At 48.4% G+C, this 16,466-nt stretch overlaps 5 protein-coding genes across 7 annotated transcripts; 3 read left to right on the top strand and 2 right to left on the bottom strand.

Moving 5' to 3' along the window:
• Positions 1–247: 247 nt before the first annotated feature.
• LOC112341007 (pentatricopeptide repeat-containing protein At3g09040, mitochondrial-like) lies at positions 248–4,491 on the bottom strand. The gene is made up of 5 exons (XM_024660359.1): positions 4,282–4,491; positions 4,118–4,217; positions 3,772–3,888; positions 3,646–3,729; positions 248–3,568 (listed from the first exon to the last, which is right to left on the bottom strand). The coding sequence occupies exon 5, from the start codon at positions 3,443–3,445 to the stop codon at positions 248–250; it is 3,198 nt and encodes a 1,065-aa protein (XP_024516127.1). The 5' UTR covers positions 3,446–3,568; positions 3,646–3,729; positions 3,772–3,888; positions 4,118–4,217; positions 4,282–4,491.
• A 142-nt stretch (positions 4,492–4,633) lies between these two features.
• Positions 4,634–6,398, top strand: LOC9659351 (peptidyl-prolyl cis-trans isomerase CYP59). Its single transcript, XM_002986545.2, has 2 exons — positions 4,634–5,551; positions 6,114–6,398. Exons 1-2 carry the CDS (start codon positions 4,634–4,636, stop codon positions 6,396–6,398), a joined length of 1,203 nt encoding a protein of 400 aa, XP_002986591.2.
• Positions 6,399–6,423: 25 nt separating this feature from the next.
• LOC9659350 (kinesin-like protein KIN-7E, chloroplastic) lies at positions 6,424–12,111 on the top strand. Its single transcript, XM_024660317.1, has 26 exons — positions 6,424–7,145; positions 7,206–7,303; positions 7,365–7,454; positions 7,517–7,569; positions 7,623–7,688; positions 7,743–7,796; positions 7,844–7,903; positions 7,962–8,040; positions 8,088–8,155; positions 8,205–8,267; positions 8,321–8,425; positions 8,478–8,582; positions 8,633–8,740; positions 8,797–8,940; positions 8,992–9,174; positions 9,228–9,410; positions 9,468–9,677; positions 9,728–9,868; positions 9,927–10,052; positions 10,101–10,151; positions 10,202–10,249; positions 10,300–10,554; positions 10,604–11,233; positions 11,301–11,390; positions 11,444–11,606; positions 11,971–12,111. The coding sequence occupies exons 1-26, from the start codon at positions 6,781–6,783 to the stop codon at positions 12,054–12,056; spliced, it is 3,624 nt and encodes a 1,207-aa protein (XP_024516085.1). The 5' UTR covers positions 6,424–6,780; the 3' UTR covers positions 12,057–12,111.
• Positions 12,112–12,180: 69 nt separating this feature from the next.
• On the top strand, positions 12,181–13,957 carry LOC9658757 (UMP-CMP kinase 3). Of its 3 annotated transcripts, none has more exons than XM_024660319.1 (9): positions 12,181–12,351; positions 12,485–12,529; positions 12,664–12,750; positions 12,828–12,882; positions 12,946–13,063; positions 13,127–13,283; positions 13,335–13,415; positions 13,479–13,586; positions 13,650–13,957. In XM_024660319.1, exons 1-9 carry the CDS (start codon positions 12,271–12,273, stop codon positions 13,749–13,751), a joined length of 834 nt encoding a protein of 277 aa, XP_024516087.1. In that variant the 5' UTR covers positions 12,181–12,270; the 3' UTR covers positions 13,752–13,957. The 3 variants fall into 3 exon arrangements, with proteins under 3 accessions (XP_024516087.1, XP_002986589.1, XP_024516088.1); XM_002986543.2 differs by having other exon boundaries at positions 12,188–12,351; positions 12,485–12,491; XM_024660320.1 differs by having other exon boundaries at positions 12,197–12,351; positions 12,637–12,750.
• On the bottom strand, positions 13,884–16,447 carry LOC9658756 (vacuolar cation/proton exchanger 3). Its single transcript, XM_002986458.2, has 12 exons — positions 16,125–16,447; positions 15,957–16,029; positions 15,678–15,884; positions 15,503–15,599; positions 15,241–15,437; positions 14,969–15,178; positions 14,794–14,919; positions 14,625–14,741; positions 14,510–14,563; positions 14,327–14,443; positions 14,174–14,270; positions 13,884–14,117 (listed from the first exon to the last, which is right to left on the bottom strand). Exons 1-12 carry the CDS (start codon positions 16,181–16,183, stop codon positions 14,107–14,109), a joined length of 1,365 nt encoding a protein of 454 aa, XP_002986504.2. The 5' UTR covers positions 16,184–16,447; the 3' UTR covers positions 13,884–14,106.
• Positions 16,448–16,466: the final 19 nt, after the last annotated feature.

Raw genomic sequence — 16,466 nt, 5'->3', positions numbered from 1 at the left:
TGCCAGGTTTTAGCGCGATCGTCGCGCAAGAATGCGCGGAAATATCATGGAATCCGCGATCGTGGAGCGCAAAAATATCAAGGAATTGAGGTAATCTTCGTCCGGTCGTCTACATTTTACTCGAGAATCCCTGGCATGCGCCTAGGATTTCGCTAACGCTCAGCCTCGGGTGAGTGATCTCGGTGTTTGAGAAGGCAATGCTTGGAAGCGATGGGGTTTGGAACTCTTTCAAGGATTTCTTTCGAGCTCATGCGTTTTCTTGTTGTGTAGAACGCTTTCCCAGTGTCATTGCCGCAAGCTCCTCGCCACGCATCCCAGCGCTCTTGTAGATGTTTGCCATGAGCACGTAAGCCGCGGGCTGGTTCTCGTCCAAGCTTAGCAGTGACTCAAACGCGATGCGTCCAACAGCAACGTTCTTCCACTTCTCACACGCGCTTAGCACCGTCGTCCAGGTAACCACGGTCGGTTTGTATGGCATTTTGGAGATCACTGCCATTGCTTCTTTCAGGTGGTTTGCTCGTCCCAGCATGTCTATCACACAGTGGTAATGCTCAATCCAAGGCCTGGTTCCTTGCCTTTGCTGCATCGCCTGGAAGCATTCCTTCCCTCTGTGGACAAGACCGGCGTGGCTGCACGCTGTGAGAACCGACAAGGAGGAGATGCAGCACTGCTGTGGCATCTTCTCAAACATGTCAAGCACTCGGTTCGTTTCTCCTCCTTGCCGGGCGTATCCTGCTACCAGAGCACTCCAAGTGACGAGGTTCCTGCCTTTGTGCGAGTCGAAGACTGCCATTGCTTCGTCCATGCTTCCACACTTGGCGTAGAAGTCGACAAGAGCGTTTGCAACGTAGACTTCGCCGTCGAAACCCCGCTTGCAAACTTCTGCATGGATTCGTCTTCCAGCCTCGAGTGCGGTCAGAGCTCCACACGCCACGAGTGCTGCAATGTAAGCCCTGGAGTCGAGTTCACAGGTTTTGTCACTTTGGATTGCCTTGAAGAACTCCAGTGCTAACTCGGCTTGTGCGTTTTCAGCGTGCGCGAGAATCAAGGCCGTCCACGACACAACAGTTGAGACTGGCATCCTGTCAAAGACCATGCGAGCATCAAGTAAGCTTCCACACTTGCAGTACATGGCAACTAAGCTATTGGCCACGAAAGTGTCGGTTTGCAGTCCCTGTGCTGCTGCCTGAGAGTGGACGAGCATTCCTTTCTCCAAGCTTTTCGGTTTTACGACGACTCCATCAACTTCTAGACCATTATCCTCTATAGCTCCGGAGTTCGCGCAGGCCATGAGAGCAACAACGTAAATCCGAGCATCCGGAATACAACTCTGGGACGATCTCATCGACTCGTAAGCCTTTAACGCTTGGTCGTTCTCGCCGTTTTCGACGTAGCCAAGGATCAAGACAGTCCAGGACACAACCGTGTGGCGAGCCATGCCGTCAAACACCTTCCTCGCATCGTCCATACTTCCACACTTCGAGTACATCTCCACTAAACTGTTGGCCACCATGACTTCGGCATCAAATCCACCGCTTTGACAACGAGAGTGAAGCGCTCTTCCTTTCTCCAAGGACTCCATCTTCACCAACTTTCCTCGGATATCCCGGCCGTCCTCTTCGTCCGCCAGAGCAACGCATGCCGTCAGGGCCGAGACATACGTGAGAGCATTCGGCGAGCAGCCTCTGGTCCCCATTTCTTCGAAGAGCTCCAGTGCCAGGGCGGCTTCTTCGTTGTCAGCAAAGCCGAGCACCAAAGCCGTCCAGGAAACAACGTCGTGCGTCGGCATCCGGTCGAACACACGCCGAGCATCCGCCATGCTGCCACAACCGGCGTACATGTCGATCAAGGTACTCGCTACGTAAGGATTAGAGTCGTGACCACTCTTCACTGCTTTAGAGTGAACAGCCATCCCGTTTCTCAGTGACTCGAGCTTACAAGCTTTCCCGTCTCGTGTGTTGCAGGCCCTGAGAGCAGCGACCAAGCACCGAGAGTCCACCGGACACTTCTCCAGCTCCATGGAAGCAAAAGCCTCGAGAGCCAGCTTGTTGTCCCCGTTGTCGACGTATCCCAGGATGAGAAACGTCCATGACACAACGTTCCGGCGGAGCATCCGGTCGAAAACTTCGCGAGCCTCGGGCATGCGGCCACACTTCGCGTAGGCGTGGATCAGACTGTTGGCCAGGAACATGTCCGCTGCACAGCTCGTCTTCGCAGCTCTCGAGTGGACAGCCACGACTCTCTCCAAGCAGCTGGCCTTTCCAGCAACGCTCTCGGCCACCTCTCGAGCCAGGAGTCCACAGCAGATATTCAGCACAGCGACGAGTGTCCGGGTATTCGGCTCGCAGCCGCCGCCATCTTCGTCTTCCATCCGGTCGAACAACTCGAGGGCCTTGCCGCTGTCACCTTTCTCCTCATATCCGAGCATCAGGGAGTTCCACGAGACGACGTCCCGGCGATCCATGCCGTCAAACACCGCCTGTGCGTCCGCCATGGAGCCGAGCTTGGAGTAGACGTCGACCAGACTGTTCGCTACAAACGTTTCGCTGCGATCGTAGCCGAGAGCCGCGGCCTGGGAGTGGATCACTCGAGCCTTCTCCAAGCACTCGGCTCGTCCAAGCCTCTCAGCCAGACTGGAGCAGGCCGTGAGCGCCGCAACGAAAGTCCGAGAGTTTGGACGGCACCCCTCGCGCTGCATGCGGTCGAAGAACTCGAGAGCCTCCTCGCCATGGTCGTTCTCGGCACAGCCAGCGATGAGACACGTCCAAGACACGACGCTGGGAATCGGGATGCTGCGGAAGAACACTCTCTTGGCGTCGTCCAGGCTGCCACACTTGGCGTACAAGTCGACGAGAGCATTGGCAACGAAAACATCCGTGTCGTCGCAGCACCGGCTAGCTCGGGCGTGGATCTCCATTGCTCTCTCCAGGTACTTCAACTTAACGATCTTCCCACCGATCCACTGACCATCTTCCTTGGCTGCCAGGCTCGAGCACGCCACGAGAGCCGCCAGGAAAGTCCTCGCATTGGGCTGGAAGGCGGCGACGACGCCATCGCCAAGACGCGAGAAGAGCTCCAGCGCGAGCTCGCTGTCGCCGTTAGTGGCATAGCCGGAGATGAGAGCGTTCCACGAGACGAGCTCAGGGGAGGCCATGGCATCAAAGACGGACTGGGATTCCACCATGCTGCCACACTTCGCGTACATGGCGATGAGCGTGTTGGCGACATAGACGTTGTGGTGGAGGCCGCGGAGGCGAGAGCTCGAGTGGAGGAGCCTGCCCAGCTCGAGATCTCTGGCGATGGCGCAAGCTTGGAGTGCCCGGATGGAGGAGAGCAGCAGCGCTTGGGAGGAAGAAGAGTTTGTGGCTGCCCAGGTGCCCGGGTAGTGGAATCTCTTCCAGGGAGGGACACCATCGCAACCCAGACGAGTGAGGCGGCATCGCATGGGTTAGAAAACCAGACTACGAAGAGAGTAAAATTGATTATCAAAACTTTTCCATACCGAACAATCCTTTTCTTTGGAGTGAATTTCTTTTTTCGATAGTGCTTTCGAGGCATTTTCTCGGGCCTGCAACACAAAAAAAGAGGCCGAAAAATGAAAAAATAAAATAAATCGTCCAAAGCCAAAGTTGTGAAATAACTTACACCGCTACTCGCTACTGTATGAGCTCTGGTTGCAAAAACTCGATGACGAATCGTAGATGTCCACAAAATGCAAGAAAAAAACACCTGCTATGAACTATGAAGTGCCTTACAATGAAAATTTATTACCTGGAGGACGTATTGAGAGTGGACTGGCTGTGAAATGGAAGAATGTCAGCGTTGTTACTGCTCAGCCTGATCGATGGTACACAGAAAACCGCTCAGAGAGATCCAAGGAAGAGACACCTGATGAGAATGCTACAAATCAGAAAGAAAAACACTTGCTTGCAAGGGAACTAGAACTTGCAAACACTTCAATATGTCGAGAATGTCGAGAATGCCGAGCTTGAAAAATTTGTAGTGCAAGATTGACGTTGGCATTTCGATGAAGTGAAATAGAAATTCAGCCATCTCAAAGCGAACAAAAAATCACGCAGCAAGCTGCTTGATCTTAGAAAAGAAAGAACAAACGCACCTTCTCATGCCTGTGTTACAAGTTTCTTTTGAGTGATTGCTCGCCCACCGGAGAGGCCGCCGGGGACAGCTCCATATCCTCTGTCCATGACAAGCTTTGGCTGTAATGGCGAGACGATTTAGAAGGGATTATTACCGAAAGAAACAAGAGCGGCAGAACAAAACCTGATCCACCATGCCGCTCCGGAATCGCTGCGAGGTTAGCTACTGCGCTTGAGGACTAGAATCCGTTCGATCGGACTGCGCTAAGCCCGAAATATCGATCGGTAGGGAGATACCTGATTGAGGCCGCGGGACTCTAGCACTGCTGCATTTGATTGCTGAAGTCGAGCTCCGGCGCTTCGATCGGGAGCTCCTCTACCTAGATCGCGTCGCGCTCGGAAGTATTTCTAGACTGCCAAAAAAAGAGGAAAACCTAATCTTCAACGTTCACATAATAGCATATACTTAGAATATTCGTTTGGGCCAAAAGGCTGCGTTTACAAAAGCCCACACACGACATCCTTTTGCATTCACAATGGCCGTGCTTGTGACCACCAGCCTGGGCGATCTTGTAATCGATCTAGATTGTCAAAGCCAGGTAGCATACAGCTTTCTAAAGCTTTGCAAGATCAAATACTACGACGGCTGCTTATTTCACAGCGTCCAAAGGGATTTTGTAGCGCAAGCAGGCGATCCAACCGGCGCGGGATCTGGTGGCGACTCCATCTTCAAATTGCTGGGGAGAGATAGCCCAGCTGGAAAATCGAGTATGAAGCACGATGATATTGGAATGGTGGCGACGCCAAACCCCAATGGCTCGCAGTTCTACATCGCCACAAGAGGCCATGGTTTGGAATACCTGGATGAGAAACACGTCGTGTTTGGAAAGGTGGCGGAGGGTCTCGACACCCTAGAGAAGATCAACGAGGCGTACGTTAATGAAAGCTTCAGGCCGTACAAGGACATCCGGATCAAGAGCGTTGCTATCCTGGACGATCCATTCGATGATCCGGAAGGGCTTTACTCGCTAAAGATTCCGCCATGCGAGCAGAAAAACGTCGTGACAACTCTGGACGATGGTTGGAACCCTACGATCGACGAGACAAAGATGGAGATCGAGAACAGAGCTCGGGAGGCGCGGAGCAGAGCCGTGGTGCTCGAGATGGTGGGGGATATTCCAGATGCGGAGATGAAGCCCCCGGAAAACGTCCTGTTTGCGAGGAATCTCAACAGGGTGACGGAGGAGGAGGACCTGGGGCTCATATTCCAGAGGTTTGGAAAGGTGGCGGAGGCGAGCATTATTCGGGATCACAAGACTGGGGAGAGCCTCTGCTATGGTTTCATTGAGTTTGCAAACAGGGAGTCTTGTGAGGAGGCTTACGTGAAAGTTGGCGGAAAGGGAGGCTTGCTGATTGATGACCGGTGGGTTCAAGTTGATTTCAGCCAGAGCTTGGCCAGATTTTGGCCAAGACATTTTAATGGAAGGCTAGAAACAATGCCAAACAAATAAAGAATCTCTTAAATTCTAAAGTATCATCACTAAATTCTATTCCTTTGATCTTGGAGCTCATGTTGTTTGTTTGTCAGCTAGAGAGACCAATGATTCTAAATTGTTAATTAGCACTTCTTAGTAATGGCTTAGATAGCACATGAAAGCAACACTTGGAGAAGCAAACAAAAATGTCTGAATATCTTCCCTTTCTTCCCTTCTTCTGATCTCCATTTTCCACAAAATGTGGGTGGGCTTTCACATTCGCTTGCAGTATCTTTGGTGTTTGCAATTTTTCTTTGTCAGAGAATTGGGCAATGTCTTGGTTGGCTTCTGCCACTCCTCACATGCATGCCTTTTCTCCCCTTTCCTTTTTTTTTTTTTCATTCACTAAAAACTGCTTCTTCTGCCTCTAGTTTTGACTTTGGGGTGAGAAATATCAAGAAACTCAAAAAAAAAAGAGGAAGAAAAAGCCAAAGGAAACCAACTAAAGCAACAGTGAAATAATTGACTGGCTTTGATTCAGGTGGCATTCATTTGCATGCCAACAAAAAGAATGCCAACTAATTCGCTTGGAGCGCATGTCTTGGAGCAAATACAACATAAAAATCAACATGGACATCATGTGAAGATTCTACTCTTGGCAGCGGGGAATATGCCAATCTTGGTCTTGATGGTGGCGGGAAAGGAGTTCCATGCCGACCGGCTGCTGTCGGTGGCGCCACCGGCCCGGCCGGCGCACGCGCTTACAGCCGTTGGATGGAGACCCCTAAACGATTTGAATTTGGGGGGCTGTGAGCCGTCGGATTAGGCCCTGGCGAGGTCATTTACAAAAACACTAAAAGCGCGAGCTAGGCGGAGGGAGAGGAGATTTGCCGCCGCCGCCAGGCTGCCGCCGTCACCGCCACCGCCGCCCCCGTGTAGCTTAGGGCCGATCGATCTGCTCGCGCTCGCTCGCGCGCCGCCACCGCGATCCACACATGGCGACTGACGCCTGTCAGGCGCTGCCGTTCGATCCGTGGCGTTGTTCTCTCAGGGCTAGGACATGGTTTTTCTCGGTGCGCTGGTGAGGTGAGCGAATGCCAGCATTTCTTCCAGGCGATCCGTGCTTGTGTCTGATCGATGCCTCGATTTGTGGATCAGGCTTGTCGCGCATTGGGTGGGGATAATCCGGCCGCGAGAGGGAAAGATAGATGGCTTCTACTTCGGCATCGTCGAGAAGATCTAGCTCCCCGTTTAGATTTAGAAGGCCGTCGTCAGTGAATGGTAGAATCCCTGGATTCCAGCCCGCCTCGCCGTCCTCCATTTCTTCGCCGTCGTCGACTGGTAGAGCCTCTCTCGGTGGTGGCGGCGGTGGTAGCCACAGGTCTCTCACGCCGACTAGATCCAGGAGTAGCAGCCAGGCTCTCATGACCCCTCCATCGATGAAGTACTCTTCCTTCAATGGGGGTTCCAGTCCTTTCACGCCTTCTTCTTCCTCGTCAATGTTTGATAGAGTGGAGTTTATCAACAGGGCCAAGGAGAGCATCTCCGTGACCGTTCGCTTTCGGCCATTGAGGTAAGATCGATCGAAAGTTTCATGCATTGATTCAAGTCCTTTTGTTTTTATTTGTCTCAGTTCTAGAGAAATCCAAAAGGGTGATGAAGTTGCCTGGTATGCCGATGGTGACACGACTGTAAGGAGCGAATACAATCTGGCTACATTCTACGCTTTTGGTTAGTTTTCCTTTATCCAAGACTATGAATTCATTCTTTGTTTTTTTTCTTGTTTTGATAGATCGAGTTTTCGGCCCCGCTACAACGACGAGAGGCGTTTACGACATCGCCGCGCAACATGTTGTGGCAGCTGCTATGCAGGGTGTAAATGGTTTGTGGTGAAGAGCTCCTGCTTTATCAGATTTTTGTTCTTACGTGAATTTGTTTCTACAGGAACAGTATTCGCCTATGGTGTTACCAGCAGTGGCAAGACTCACACCATGCATGTAAGCATCCAGACTGGCTGTTTCCGGAATTTATAAGCCGTTCTTTTGATCAGGGTGATCAGAAAAGCCCTGGCATCATACCTTTGGCGGTGAAGGACGTCTTCAGCATTATCCAGGATGTATGTAAGTTTCGATTCTGCAATGAGTTTGGTTCCTTAAAGATCTACCTGTAGACTCCGGGACGGGAGTTCCTTCTGCGCGTATCTTATCTTGAGATTTACAATGAGGTACGTAGCGTTTCTGTCAAGCTTGACTAAATGTCCATGTTTTGTAGGTGATCAACGACTTGCTGGATCCGGCAGGACAAAATTTACGAGTCAGAGAAGATGCTCAGGTACTACTGCGAGATTATTATGACTAACCTTACCTTGATGTTCTATTTGTGCTGAAAGGGAACTTATGTCGAGGGTATCAAGGAAGAGGTTGTCCTATCACCTGCTCATGCTTTGTCTCTGATTGCTGCTGGTGAAGGTAGATTTTGTTTGTGAGAATAAACAGTTCTCTAACTACCTATTTAGAACATCGACATGTTGGATCAAATAACTTCAATTTGTTCAGCAGTCGAAGTCACACAATATTCACTCTGGTATGTGAGTTTGAGATTTGAACGTTTGTCGTGACATTTGTTTTCGTAGACTATTGAAAGCAGTTGCCGGGGTGAAGATTTTAGTGACGACGAGATAACTCTCTCTCAACTGGTAAGTCCTAGCTGTGTAATGGATCTTGTCTTAAAAGTATAGTTCTGCTGTAGAACCTTATTGATCTTGCGGGGTCTGAGAGTTCCAAAACGGAAACAACTGGTTTACGACGTAAAGAAGGATCCTATATCAATAAGAGCTTGTTGACCCTCGGCACGGTATGCTGCATCTTTTCAAGAAAAACATAATAGAAATTCTCTTGCTTTTCAGGTTATTTCAAAACTTAGTGATGGCAAGGCATCTCACATACCTTATCGTGACTCTAAGCTTACGCGTCTATTGCAATCTTCTTTGAGCGGACATGGTCGTATTTCGGTAATGTAAGAATCGTTCTGGTCATTCACTCATTGTACGTCCTACTGCAGCTCATATGCACTATTACTCCTGCTTCGAGTAGTACCGAAGAAACCCATAACACCTTGAAGTTTGCTCAGAGAGCGAAGAGAGTGGAGTTGCATGCGGCTCCAAACCGGGTATTAAATATTCTGCAATGCACGTTTAATGCAGAAGATTAACCATTTCTTTGCAGATATTGGATGAAAAATCTCTGATAAAGAAGTATCAAAAGGAAATCACACATTTGAAGCAGGAACTGGAGCAATTAAGAAGAGGACTATTTGAACGACCATTTGTAGTTTCGAACCATGACGATCTTCTAACTTTGCGCCAACAAGTAAGTCCTTTTCTTGGCTAGAGAACTCGTTCATTTATCTTTTGCATGAAGCTGGAGGCCGGGCATTTGAAAATGCAATCTCGGCTCGAAGAAGAGGAACAGGCAAAAGCAGCTTTGATGGGAAGAATCCAAAGGTTAACGAAACTGATACTGGTGTCAACCAAGAACACCATTCCTCTGAATCTCCCGGAAAAGAGTACACAGCGTAGGAGACATTCTTTTGGGGAAGAGGAGGTATTTTTATATTTCAACAGTGATCTCCCTCTGATTCGATTGTCTTTTGCTAGCTTGCGTACTTGCCAGATAAGAGACGAGAAGTTGCTGAGGAAGAGGATGATTCTACTACTGTTGGGCCCGAGTCAGAAATATCTGGAGATGGAAATTGCATCAGTAGTAATCCTGATGATGCATCAAAAGAAGAAAAGAAGATCAAGAAAAGAGGAATGCTAGGATGGTTTAAACAACTGAAGGTAAGATCTTTGTGATTATAACTTCATTGGGAATAGCTTTTTCTTTTCTGGTTTTAGAAACACGAGAGTATGCATGCAGTTCCCGAGGAGCATACTCCAAGCGGATCATCAGTTTCATTTGAACCTCCAGTGGACTTTAAGTCTAGACGTAGAAAGTCATTCAGTCGAAAACCAGACGAACTGCCTCCCATCGTTGATCCTTTTCCTGAACCGACGCAAGCAGGAGAACTCTTTAGCGCCACTGTACGTGGTCGAAGGCCCCCTCCGGTATGCCAATTCTCAAGTTTGCAACCACAAATGCTGACAAGCTTTTGTAGACTGGAACAACAATGGCTGATCAAATGGATCTTCTTCGGGAACAAATGAAAATGCTTGCTGGAGAGGTTGCCCTCTGCAGTAGTTCGCTCAAGAGGTTGTCTGAACAAGCAGTAACCAACCCTGAGGATGACCAGCTTCACGTAAGTTTTAAATGACTATTAAGTTTCGTCGTTTATTTTACTTTTTCTTGTCATACAGATGCAAATGCGGAAGCTGAAAGAAGAAATTGATGAAAAAAGACGGCAAATGAGCATTATTGAGAAAAGGATTGCTGGTTCGGCTGAAGCTTCATCTACAAATGCTTCTGGATTTGAAATGTCACAGGTACGAATTACCTTCAGTTTTCTCTTTGCTAAGCATTTGGTTTTGCAGACCATTTCGAAGTTGATCAGCCAGCTCCATGAGAAGGCTTTCGAGCTTGAGGTATGTGCAAACCAATCAGCTATATTTCTTGACTCTTTCATGATTTACAGATAAAGTCCGCCGACAATCGGATACTACAGGAGCAGCTTCAATCCCAGGTGATGGCAATGTGAATTTTGCAAATAGTGTTGTAATTTTCTACATGCAGACGAACGAAATCAATGAGCTACAAGAAACGGTTGTCTCTTTGAGGCAAGAGCTCCAAGCATCACTTGAAAAGAGATATTCTCAGCCAAAGAGTCGGAAACTGAGCAGGAGTTTCCTTGAGAATGGTGCAGATGACTTAGCCACTTGGCTAAATTCTGAAAGCCTTTCCGAGGACTTGACAGGAGACTCTGACTTGGCTTACCCAAAGGATGGAGAAGCAGACTTGGATAGTCTTCGTGCGGAGCTTATGGAACAGGTTTGTAGCTCTACTGGATTTTTCTATCACGCTAATATGTTTACTCCAGGCTGCTGAGTTGACAAAGCTAAAGAAAGACTATACTCATCTTTTAGAGGTAAAAGACGGCCTTTACTTGGAGAACCAGAACCTCAATGAGGAAGCGTCGTACGCCAAGGAGCTTGCCTCTGCAGCGGCTGTGGAGCTGAAGCACTTGGCGGATGAAGTCACGAAATTGTCCCTTCAGAACTCAAAGCTCAAGAGCGAGTTGGCGGCAGCCGAAGCATCGGTCTACAGAACAGGAACGGCCACTGTTTCAAAGGCAAACGCCAACAAGATGGGTAGAAATCCAGGTGCAGACGAAGATATCCTTTTGGATGACTGCGAGCTGCTCCCGAAAGAATCGTCACGGAACTATCAAGAGCTGGAAAAGAAGCTCGAAGAATCAAGACAGCGCGAAGTGTCTCTCGAGAGCGACCTGGCGAATATGTGGGTTCTGGTTGCGAAGCTAAAGAAGGAGAAAGAAGAAGCCGAGGCCGGCAGGAAGTTCTCCACTGAAAACGGTCACACGGACGGGAATGGTGAACTGACAATCAACGAAGAGACCGAGCAATGGGGAACACTGAAGGAGCTAAAGGTGTATCTGAAGGATGAAAAACAGCGCGTCTCGGAGATGGAGCGATTCATCTCCCAGCTCAAGGTGAAAACCATTTGTTTAGTTGCTTTCTTTTGTCTTTCATCTTAACGTGATATATCGTGTTGTCCAGAGCGAGAACCTCGAAGGCCTAGACATCGATGCGCTGGAGGATCTCCAAAACCTTCATGTAGAAGCGCTGACAAAGCTGTGCCAAACAAAGGTACGTTCGTTGGATTTACAATCAAACCGCGCTGCTAACTTTCTCTTCCCTAGACGAGGATTCAAGAGGAAAAGGAGCGCGAGAGCAGTAACGATCCAGCTCCAGCTCCAGCTTCAATCGACGAAATCTTCGACGAGGACAGAGGAAGCCACGTTTGTAAGATCTGCTTCGAGGCTCCCACGGCAGCTGTTCTTCTTCCTTGTCGCCATTTCTGCCGTAAGTTCCATCTCTCTATTCTAAATCGTCTTTCTCATCTTAGTTCTCTCCCTCTCTTCTAACACTATAGCTCACTGTGACGAGTTCGTAGATCCTCTTTCTCATCGTTTGATCGTCTTAGTTCTCTCTCCCTCTCTCTTCCAGATCTTTCTCTTCGTGAGAATGTCTTAGTTCTCTCTTCTGGATCGTCCTCTTCGTTAGATCGTCTTAGCTCTCTCTCCGTCTTCTAGATCGTTCGTTCCACCGTCTTAGTTCTCACTCTCTTCTAGATCTTCCCAGATCGTTCTCTTCGCTCTCTCTCTCTCTCAAATCGTCGTGGAGAAACTCTAGATCGTCTTACACTCTTTCTTTTTTTTTCTTGCAGTGTGCAAGCCTTGCGCAGTTGCTTGCTCCGAGTGCCCGTTGTGCAGAAGTAGCATCACTGACAGGATAATCACATACACATCGTAAAGAAACAAAGAAAGATAATCTATCTTAAGCACAAATCAAGTGTTTAACTTAAGCTTATTTGTCGTACGCTGTCTTTGATTTCGTACAATGGGGTCCGTTTTGTATTGCCATGCCCTAAATTTTCTTCTCACCACTCTTCTCTCGACCCAGTAGTGTGAGGAGAGAGAGAGAGAGAGATTGAGAAGAGGAGATTTGGCGAGGACGATCCTGGTCTATGTTGCGAGGCAGGCGCGCGCTATCCACGCTCGTGCGCTCGCTTTGGCGTGTCAACGGCGGCTCCGCGCTGCGCTTCGCGGTAAGATTCCTCTCAGATCTCTCCAGATCGGCCTCCGCCGCCTCGCCATTGGCGGCATTCTTGCTGGGATCGCAATGCGCTCACCTCATTCTCGTATTTCTCACGCCAAATTTCGGGTTTCTTGGCTTTCCAGGCGATTTGTGAGTGGAGCTCTCCTGCCTCGATTCCTTCGCTTCTGGTATGTGACGATCCAGCCTTTCTTTCTCTTTGTCTTTTTCTTTTATCTTTTTGTGGATCTATTGATCGAAATCGGTAAAAACGCAACGCTGTTTCTTATGCTGGCAGGTTTTCTGATAGATTGAATGTCAATAGGTGAATACTAGGAAGCATTACTTCTCTTTTGGAGCTCGATTGATGGCTCTCACAGCCGAGGTGGCCACTCCAGCTCCACCTACTCTGGTACTTTACTCCTTTTTGGATTGATCTCTTTTCTAGTTCTAGTTTTCTAGTTTGATTTCTTTCTTGATCGTTTCCAGGCGACAGAAGATGGTACCAAGCAGCTTATCGATCCAAAGGTGATTTTTGTTCTTGGTGAGTTGAGATCCACGCATTTCAAAAGTATGTTCTAAAGCTTGCGGTGGTGGCAACACTTAGGTGGACCTGGAAGTGGAAAAGGGACGCAGTGCGCTAAGATCGTTGAAAAGTTTGGGTTTGTGCATTTGAGTGCTGGCGATTTGTTGCGTGCTGAGATCAATTCTGGGTCCGCAAACGGGTAACTTATTATTCTTTTCTTTTTCTCTTCTCATAGTGCTTACGTGAAAACGTGGCGGAGTAGGACCATGATCCAAAACATGATCCAGGAAGGAAAGATTGTGCCGTCGGAGGTGACGGTGAAGCTCCTGCAAAAGGCCATGGCAGAGAGCGGCAAAGACAAGTTCCTCATCGACGGATTTCCTCGAAACCAGGAGAACCGCGCTGCGTTTGAAGCAGTGGTAAAGTTTCAATCACCACAGCTAACTTCCTCCAACGTTTTGTTTGCGTAGACTGGAATCGAGCCAGAGTTTATTCTCTTCTTCGACTGCCCGCAAGAAGAGATGGAGGTGAGACTCCTCGGTCGTAACCAGGTACGCATTTTCGCCTCTCTCGGAGTTTTGCAACACAGTGTCCAACACTTGAAGAAAACTCAGGGACGCTCTGATGACAACATTGAAACCATCCGGAAGCGATTCAAGGTTTTTGTTGAATCCAGCCTTCCAGTCGTGGATCATTATGACAAGAAGGGCAAAGTTCGCAAGGTCTGGTTTTCTTTTCTTCCAGCTTTCCAGCTCATGTTGTGTTGGTGTCTCCTTGTCTAACAGGTAAATGCCGCCAAGACGAAAGAAGAAGTGTTTGAAAGCATCGAGACTTTGTTCCAAAAGTTCCAACACCGCTCGGTCATGCAGCACGTAAATGCTGCGTGATCCGATTGATTGATGGAGAGATCTCGCTACTGGTAATGGCTGCTCACTTCATCCCCCCCGTAAAATTCATCCCAGCATTTTTTTCATCCATCCGACTCTCAAGTTTAGATCGAAACAAAGAAGAAATAAAAATACAGAGAAAGAAGCGTACGTACACCTTTTGCTTGGCGTGAATGCCGAATGAAAATAAACTCCACATTGCAGCTTTTCTCACGCCTTGTTCTTTGAGCCTCTCTTTTGACGATTCTTATTTTGTGTTGCCAAACTCCAAAGAAACCTCTCGTTTTAGCTTGCTTGGTCAAAAAACAGTGCTCAGGAGTAAGCTCCTAGCGTAAAATTTGTACATTGCGCATGATCACGTGTTACCTGGAAAGTTTAACGAGTGAGAAGGCTGAAAAAATAGACTTTGTTCTACTTCTTACCATGTTGAGGTTGATCAACATGAACAAAGAAGCTGGCAGCCACAATCAGGTAGCAAAACAAAAGCATCAATCCTTTGAAATAGTTGGATGTTCCCTCCTGGAATTAATTAAAGTGTTTATACTTGCAGCACGAAGTTGGAAAAAGAATCAAACCTGTAGCATGAATGCGACGACTAGCACGGTGATGAACAAGGTAGCAGTCTCAAAAAGCTGGAAGTCCAAGTCCATGGGCTTTCCCATTATCCAGCCCATTACTACGCAAAAGGGAATCTGGAGCAGCCAGCAAAGTCAGTCAAATAACGCCAAAGATGGTTCCACAAAACTGTGCTATTTTACCACAAACATTGATATTTGCGTGGATGAGCCAATCGCTACCCCCAACGAAATATCCTGCACGATTAGCATATGTAACGATGAAAGCCCAGAGAAAGTAGCACTTGTTTTTACGCACCAGCTTGTCTTTTAGAGCAAACATTATAGCGCTCGCATGCTCTGCCGCATTTCCAACAATTGGCAAGATGATCACGCTGATAAAAGCCACAGGGATGTTCCAACTGTCGGCGGCACCCTGAGCAGCCAAGCGAGAAGTGAGAACGAATCAAAGAGATAATCAAAATCACCTGGATTGCGTCAACGAGATACTCCGACAAAACAGAGATAAAAACGGTCAAAATGGCGAGCCAGCCATTTGCTTCCCAAAAGCCCATCACGGACTCCTCCGCCTCGGATTCATTATCTCCCGTTTCCTGCAATGTATCATATAAATCAGATCAAAGTAAGAAAACTAGAACTTACTTGTTCGTTCTCATAAAGCTTTCTGTGGCTTTTTAATTGGAAGAAAAGGTACGATGCGTAAGCCATGAGCATGATGCAGCTAGTGAACCTGGAAAGGCTCAGCTCAGATTTACCATCATGAAGCTCTGTGTGCGTGGAGTGAAGAACGGCAGGGAAAAGCAGTCCCAAAACTGCCATGAGAAGCAATCCGGAACTCACCACCGCAGAAGCCTGCCAACAACGACAAATCGCAAGCTTTACGTACAAAGAAAAAAAGAAAACGCAAACGTCACCTTGTTGAATCTCTGATCCTTGTGAGGAAAAGCGAGACCACCCATGAAGAAGGCGCATCCGAGAACAAGTAACATATTCGAGAGGATAGATCCCAGTAGCGACAGCTGAACCACGCGGATCATGCCATTCCGCAGAGCGAAGATAGAGATAATCATCTCGGTGGCATTTCCAAACGTCGCATTCAGAAGGCCACCGACTGCAAGAGAAACAAAAAGGACCATTCACTCTCTTTGTGATCGAGAAAAGGGTATAATTTATTACCCGTGGAGCTGGTGTGAAATGCCAGTTGCTCCGTGACAAAGCCCAAGCGCTCGGCAAGAGGTGCGATGCCGAGTAAGCTGATCAAGAACACCCAGCCCTTCACAAGAAACAATAACATAAGCGTACGAAGAAGTTGCAAACAAAACAAAGAGAGAGAGAGAGAGGAGTAACGTACCATTCCAGACTTCAAGTTTGCTAGAACGATCGATATCGGCACCAAAGGCAGGAGGCAGCAAAGCTTGCTTCCCAGCAAAACTTCCTTCGCGCCCCTTGCAAAATGCTTGTACCACGGCCGTCGCCTCTGTGCGTAAGTCAAGTCCAGCTCACAGTGCTCGGAGACCTCGGAAATCAATCGCTTCTTTTCGATCTTCTCGGTCCCAAGCTGAAAGAAAAAAAAACACAGAGGGAGATCAAACAATCTCTAGGAAAAAGAAAAAGATAGCAAGCTACGCACCTCCTCATCGAGCGAGATTGTTCTCATTTCCATCTCACCGTTTGCTTCGTTCATCGCTTTCGCGCAATGCGGCCTGAGCGTTAGACAAACATTAGATAAGAAAAGGCAAAGAACAAATAAAACCAATGAGAAGCGAACAACAATATTTTGTTGTCAACACGAGCTCACCGGAATCCATTCACAATCTGCGGCTCGCCGAGGCGATCGTCGCGATTTCCAGAATCCATGGACCGCCAAGCGATCAAAACACCGCGATCGCCAAAACTCCAACCCCTAAATCCAAATCCGCGTCCTAGAATCCATGATCCGCGCCTAAATACCTCCAATCCGCATTAAATTCGTGCTGCTGCTACCAGGGATGCGTCGCTTCCGGTCACCGATTCCGCCGCCCTAAGAGTGATCCCTCGCCTCGCGATTTCCTGGAAGCTCGAGGAGGAGCTCGAGAGCTCGTAAAAGGGTTTCCACAAGCCGTTGGATCCGCCCTATCCAACGGCCAGCGATTTGTCCTGA

Source organism: Selaginella moellendorffii, unplaced genomic scaffold (assembly GCF_000143415.4).
Source record: "Selaginella moellendorffii unplaced genomic scaffold, v1.0 SELMOscaffold_74, whole genome shotgun sequence".
Taxonomy (NCBI): domain Eukaryota; kingdom Viridiplantae; phylum Streptophyta; class Lycopodiopsida; order Selaginellales; family Selaginellaceae; genus Selaginella; species Selaginella moellendorffii.
Note: the sequence above shows the minus strand (reverse complement) of the source record. Positions and strands in the feature narration are given on the sequence as shown.

Excerpts from the sequence above, each read along its gene's own strand:
- LOC112341007 (XM_024660359.1), bottom strand. The coding sequence starts at position 3,445 with ATGCGATGCCGCCTCACTCGTCTGGGTTGCGATGGTGTCCCTCCCTGG.
- LOC9659351 (XM_002986545.2), top strand. The coding sequence starts at position 4,634 with ATGGCCGTGCTTGTGACCACCAGCCTGGGCGATCTTGTAATCGATCTA. Across the intron at positions 5,552-6,113 it reads TTGATTTCAGCCAGAGCTTG|GTGGCATTCATTTGCATGCC; the intron begins GCCAGATTTTGG and ends GCTTTGATTCAG.
- LOC9659350 (XM_024660317.1), top strand. The coding sequence starts at position 6,781 with ATGGCTTCTACTTCGGCATCGTCGAGAAGATCTAGCTCCCCGTTTAGA. Across the intron at positions 7,304-7,364 it reads GGCTACATTCTACGCTTTTG|ATCGAGTTTTCGGCCCCGCT; the intron begins GTTAGTTTTCCT and ends TTGTTTTGATAG. Across the intron at positions 8,583-8,632 it reads GCGGACATGGTCGTATTTCG|CTCATATGCACTATTACTCC; the intron begins GTAATGTAAGAA and ends GTCCTACTGCAG.
- LOC9658757 (XM_024660319.1), top strand. The coding sequence starts at position 12,271 with ATGTTGCGAGGCAGGCGCGCGCTATCCACGCTCGTGCGCTCGCTTTGG. Across the intron at positions 13,284-13,334 it reads GCGCTGCGTTTGAAGCAGTG|ACTGGAATCGAGCCAGAGTT; the intron begins GTAAAGTTTCAA and ends TTGTTTGCGTAG. Across the intron at positions 13,416-13,478 it reads GACTCCTCGGTCGTAACCAG|GGACGCTCTGATGACAACAT; the intron begins GTACGCATTTTC and ends AAGAAAACTCAG.
- LOC9658756 (XM_002986458.2), bottom strand. The coding sequence starts at position 16,183 with ATGGATTCTGGAAATCGCGACGATCGCCTCGGCGAGCCGCAGATTGTG. Across the intron at positions 16,030-16,124 it reads CAGATTGTGAATGGATTCCG|GCCGCATTGCGCGAAAGCGA; the intron begins GTGAGCTCGTGT and ends TCTAACGCTCAG. Across the intron at positions 14,444-14,509 it reads CGCAAATATCAATGTTTGTG|ATTCCCTTTTGCGTAGTAAT; the intron begins GTAAAATAGCAC and ends TGGCTGCTCCAG.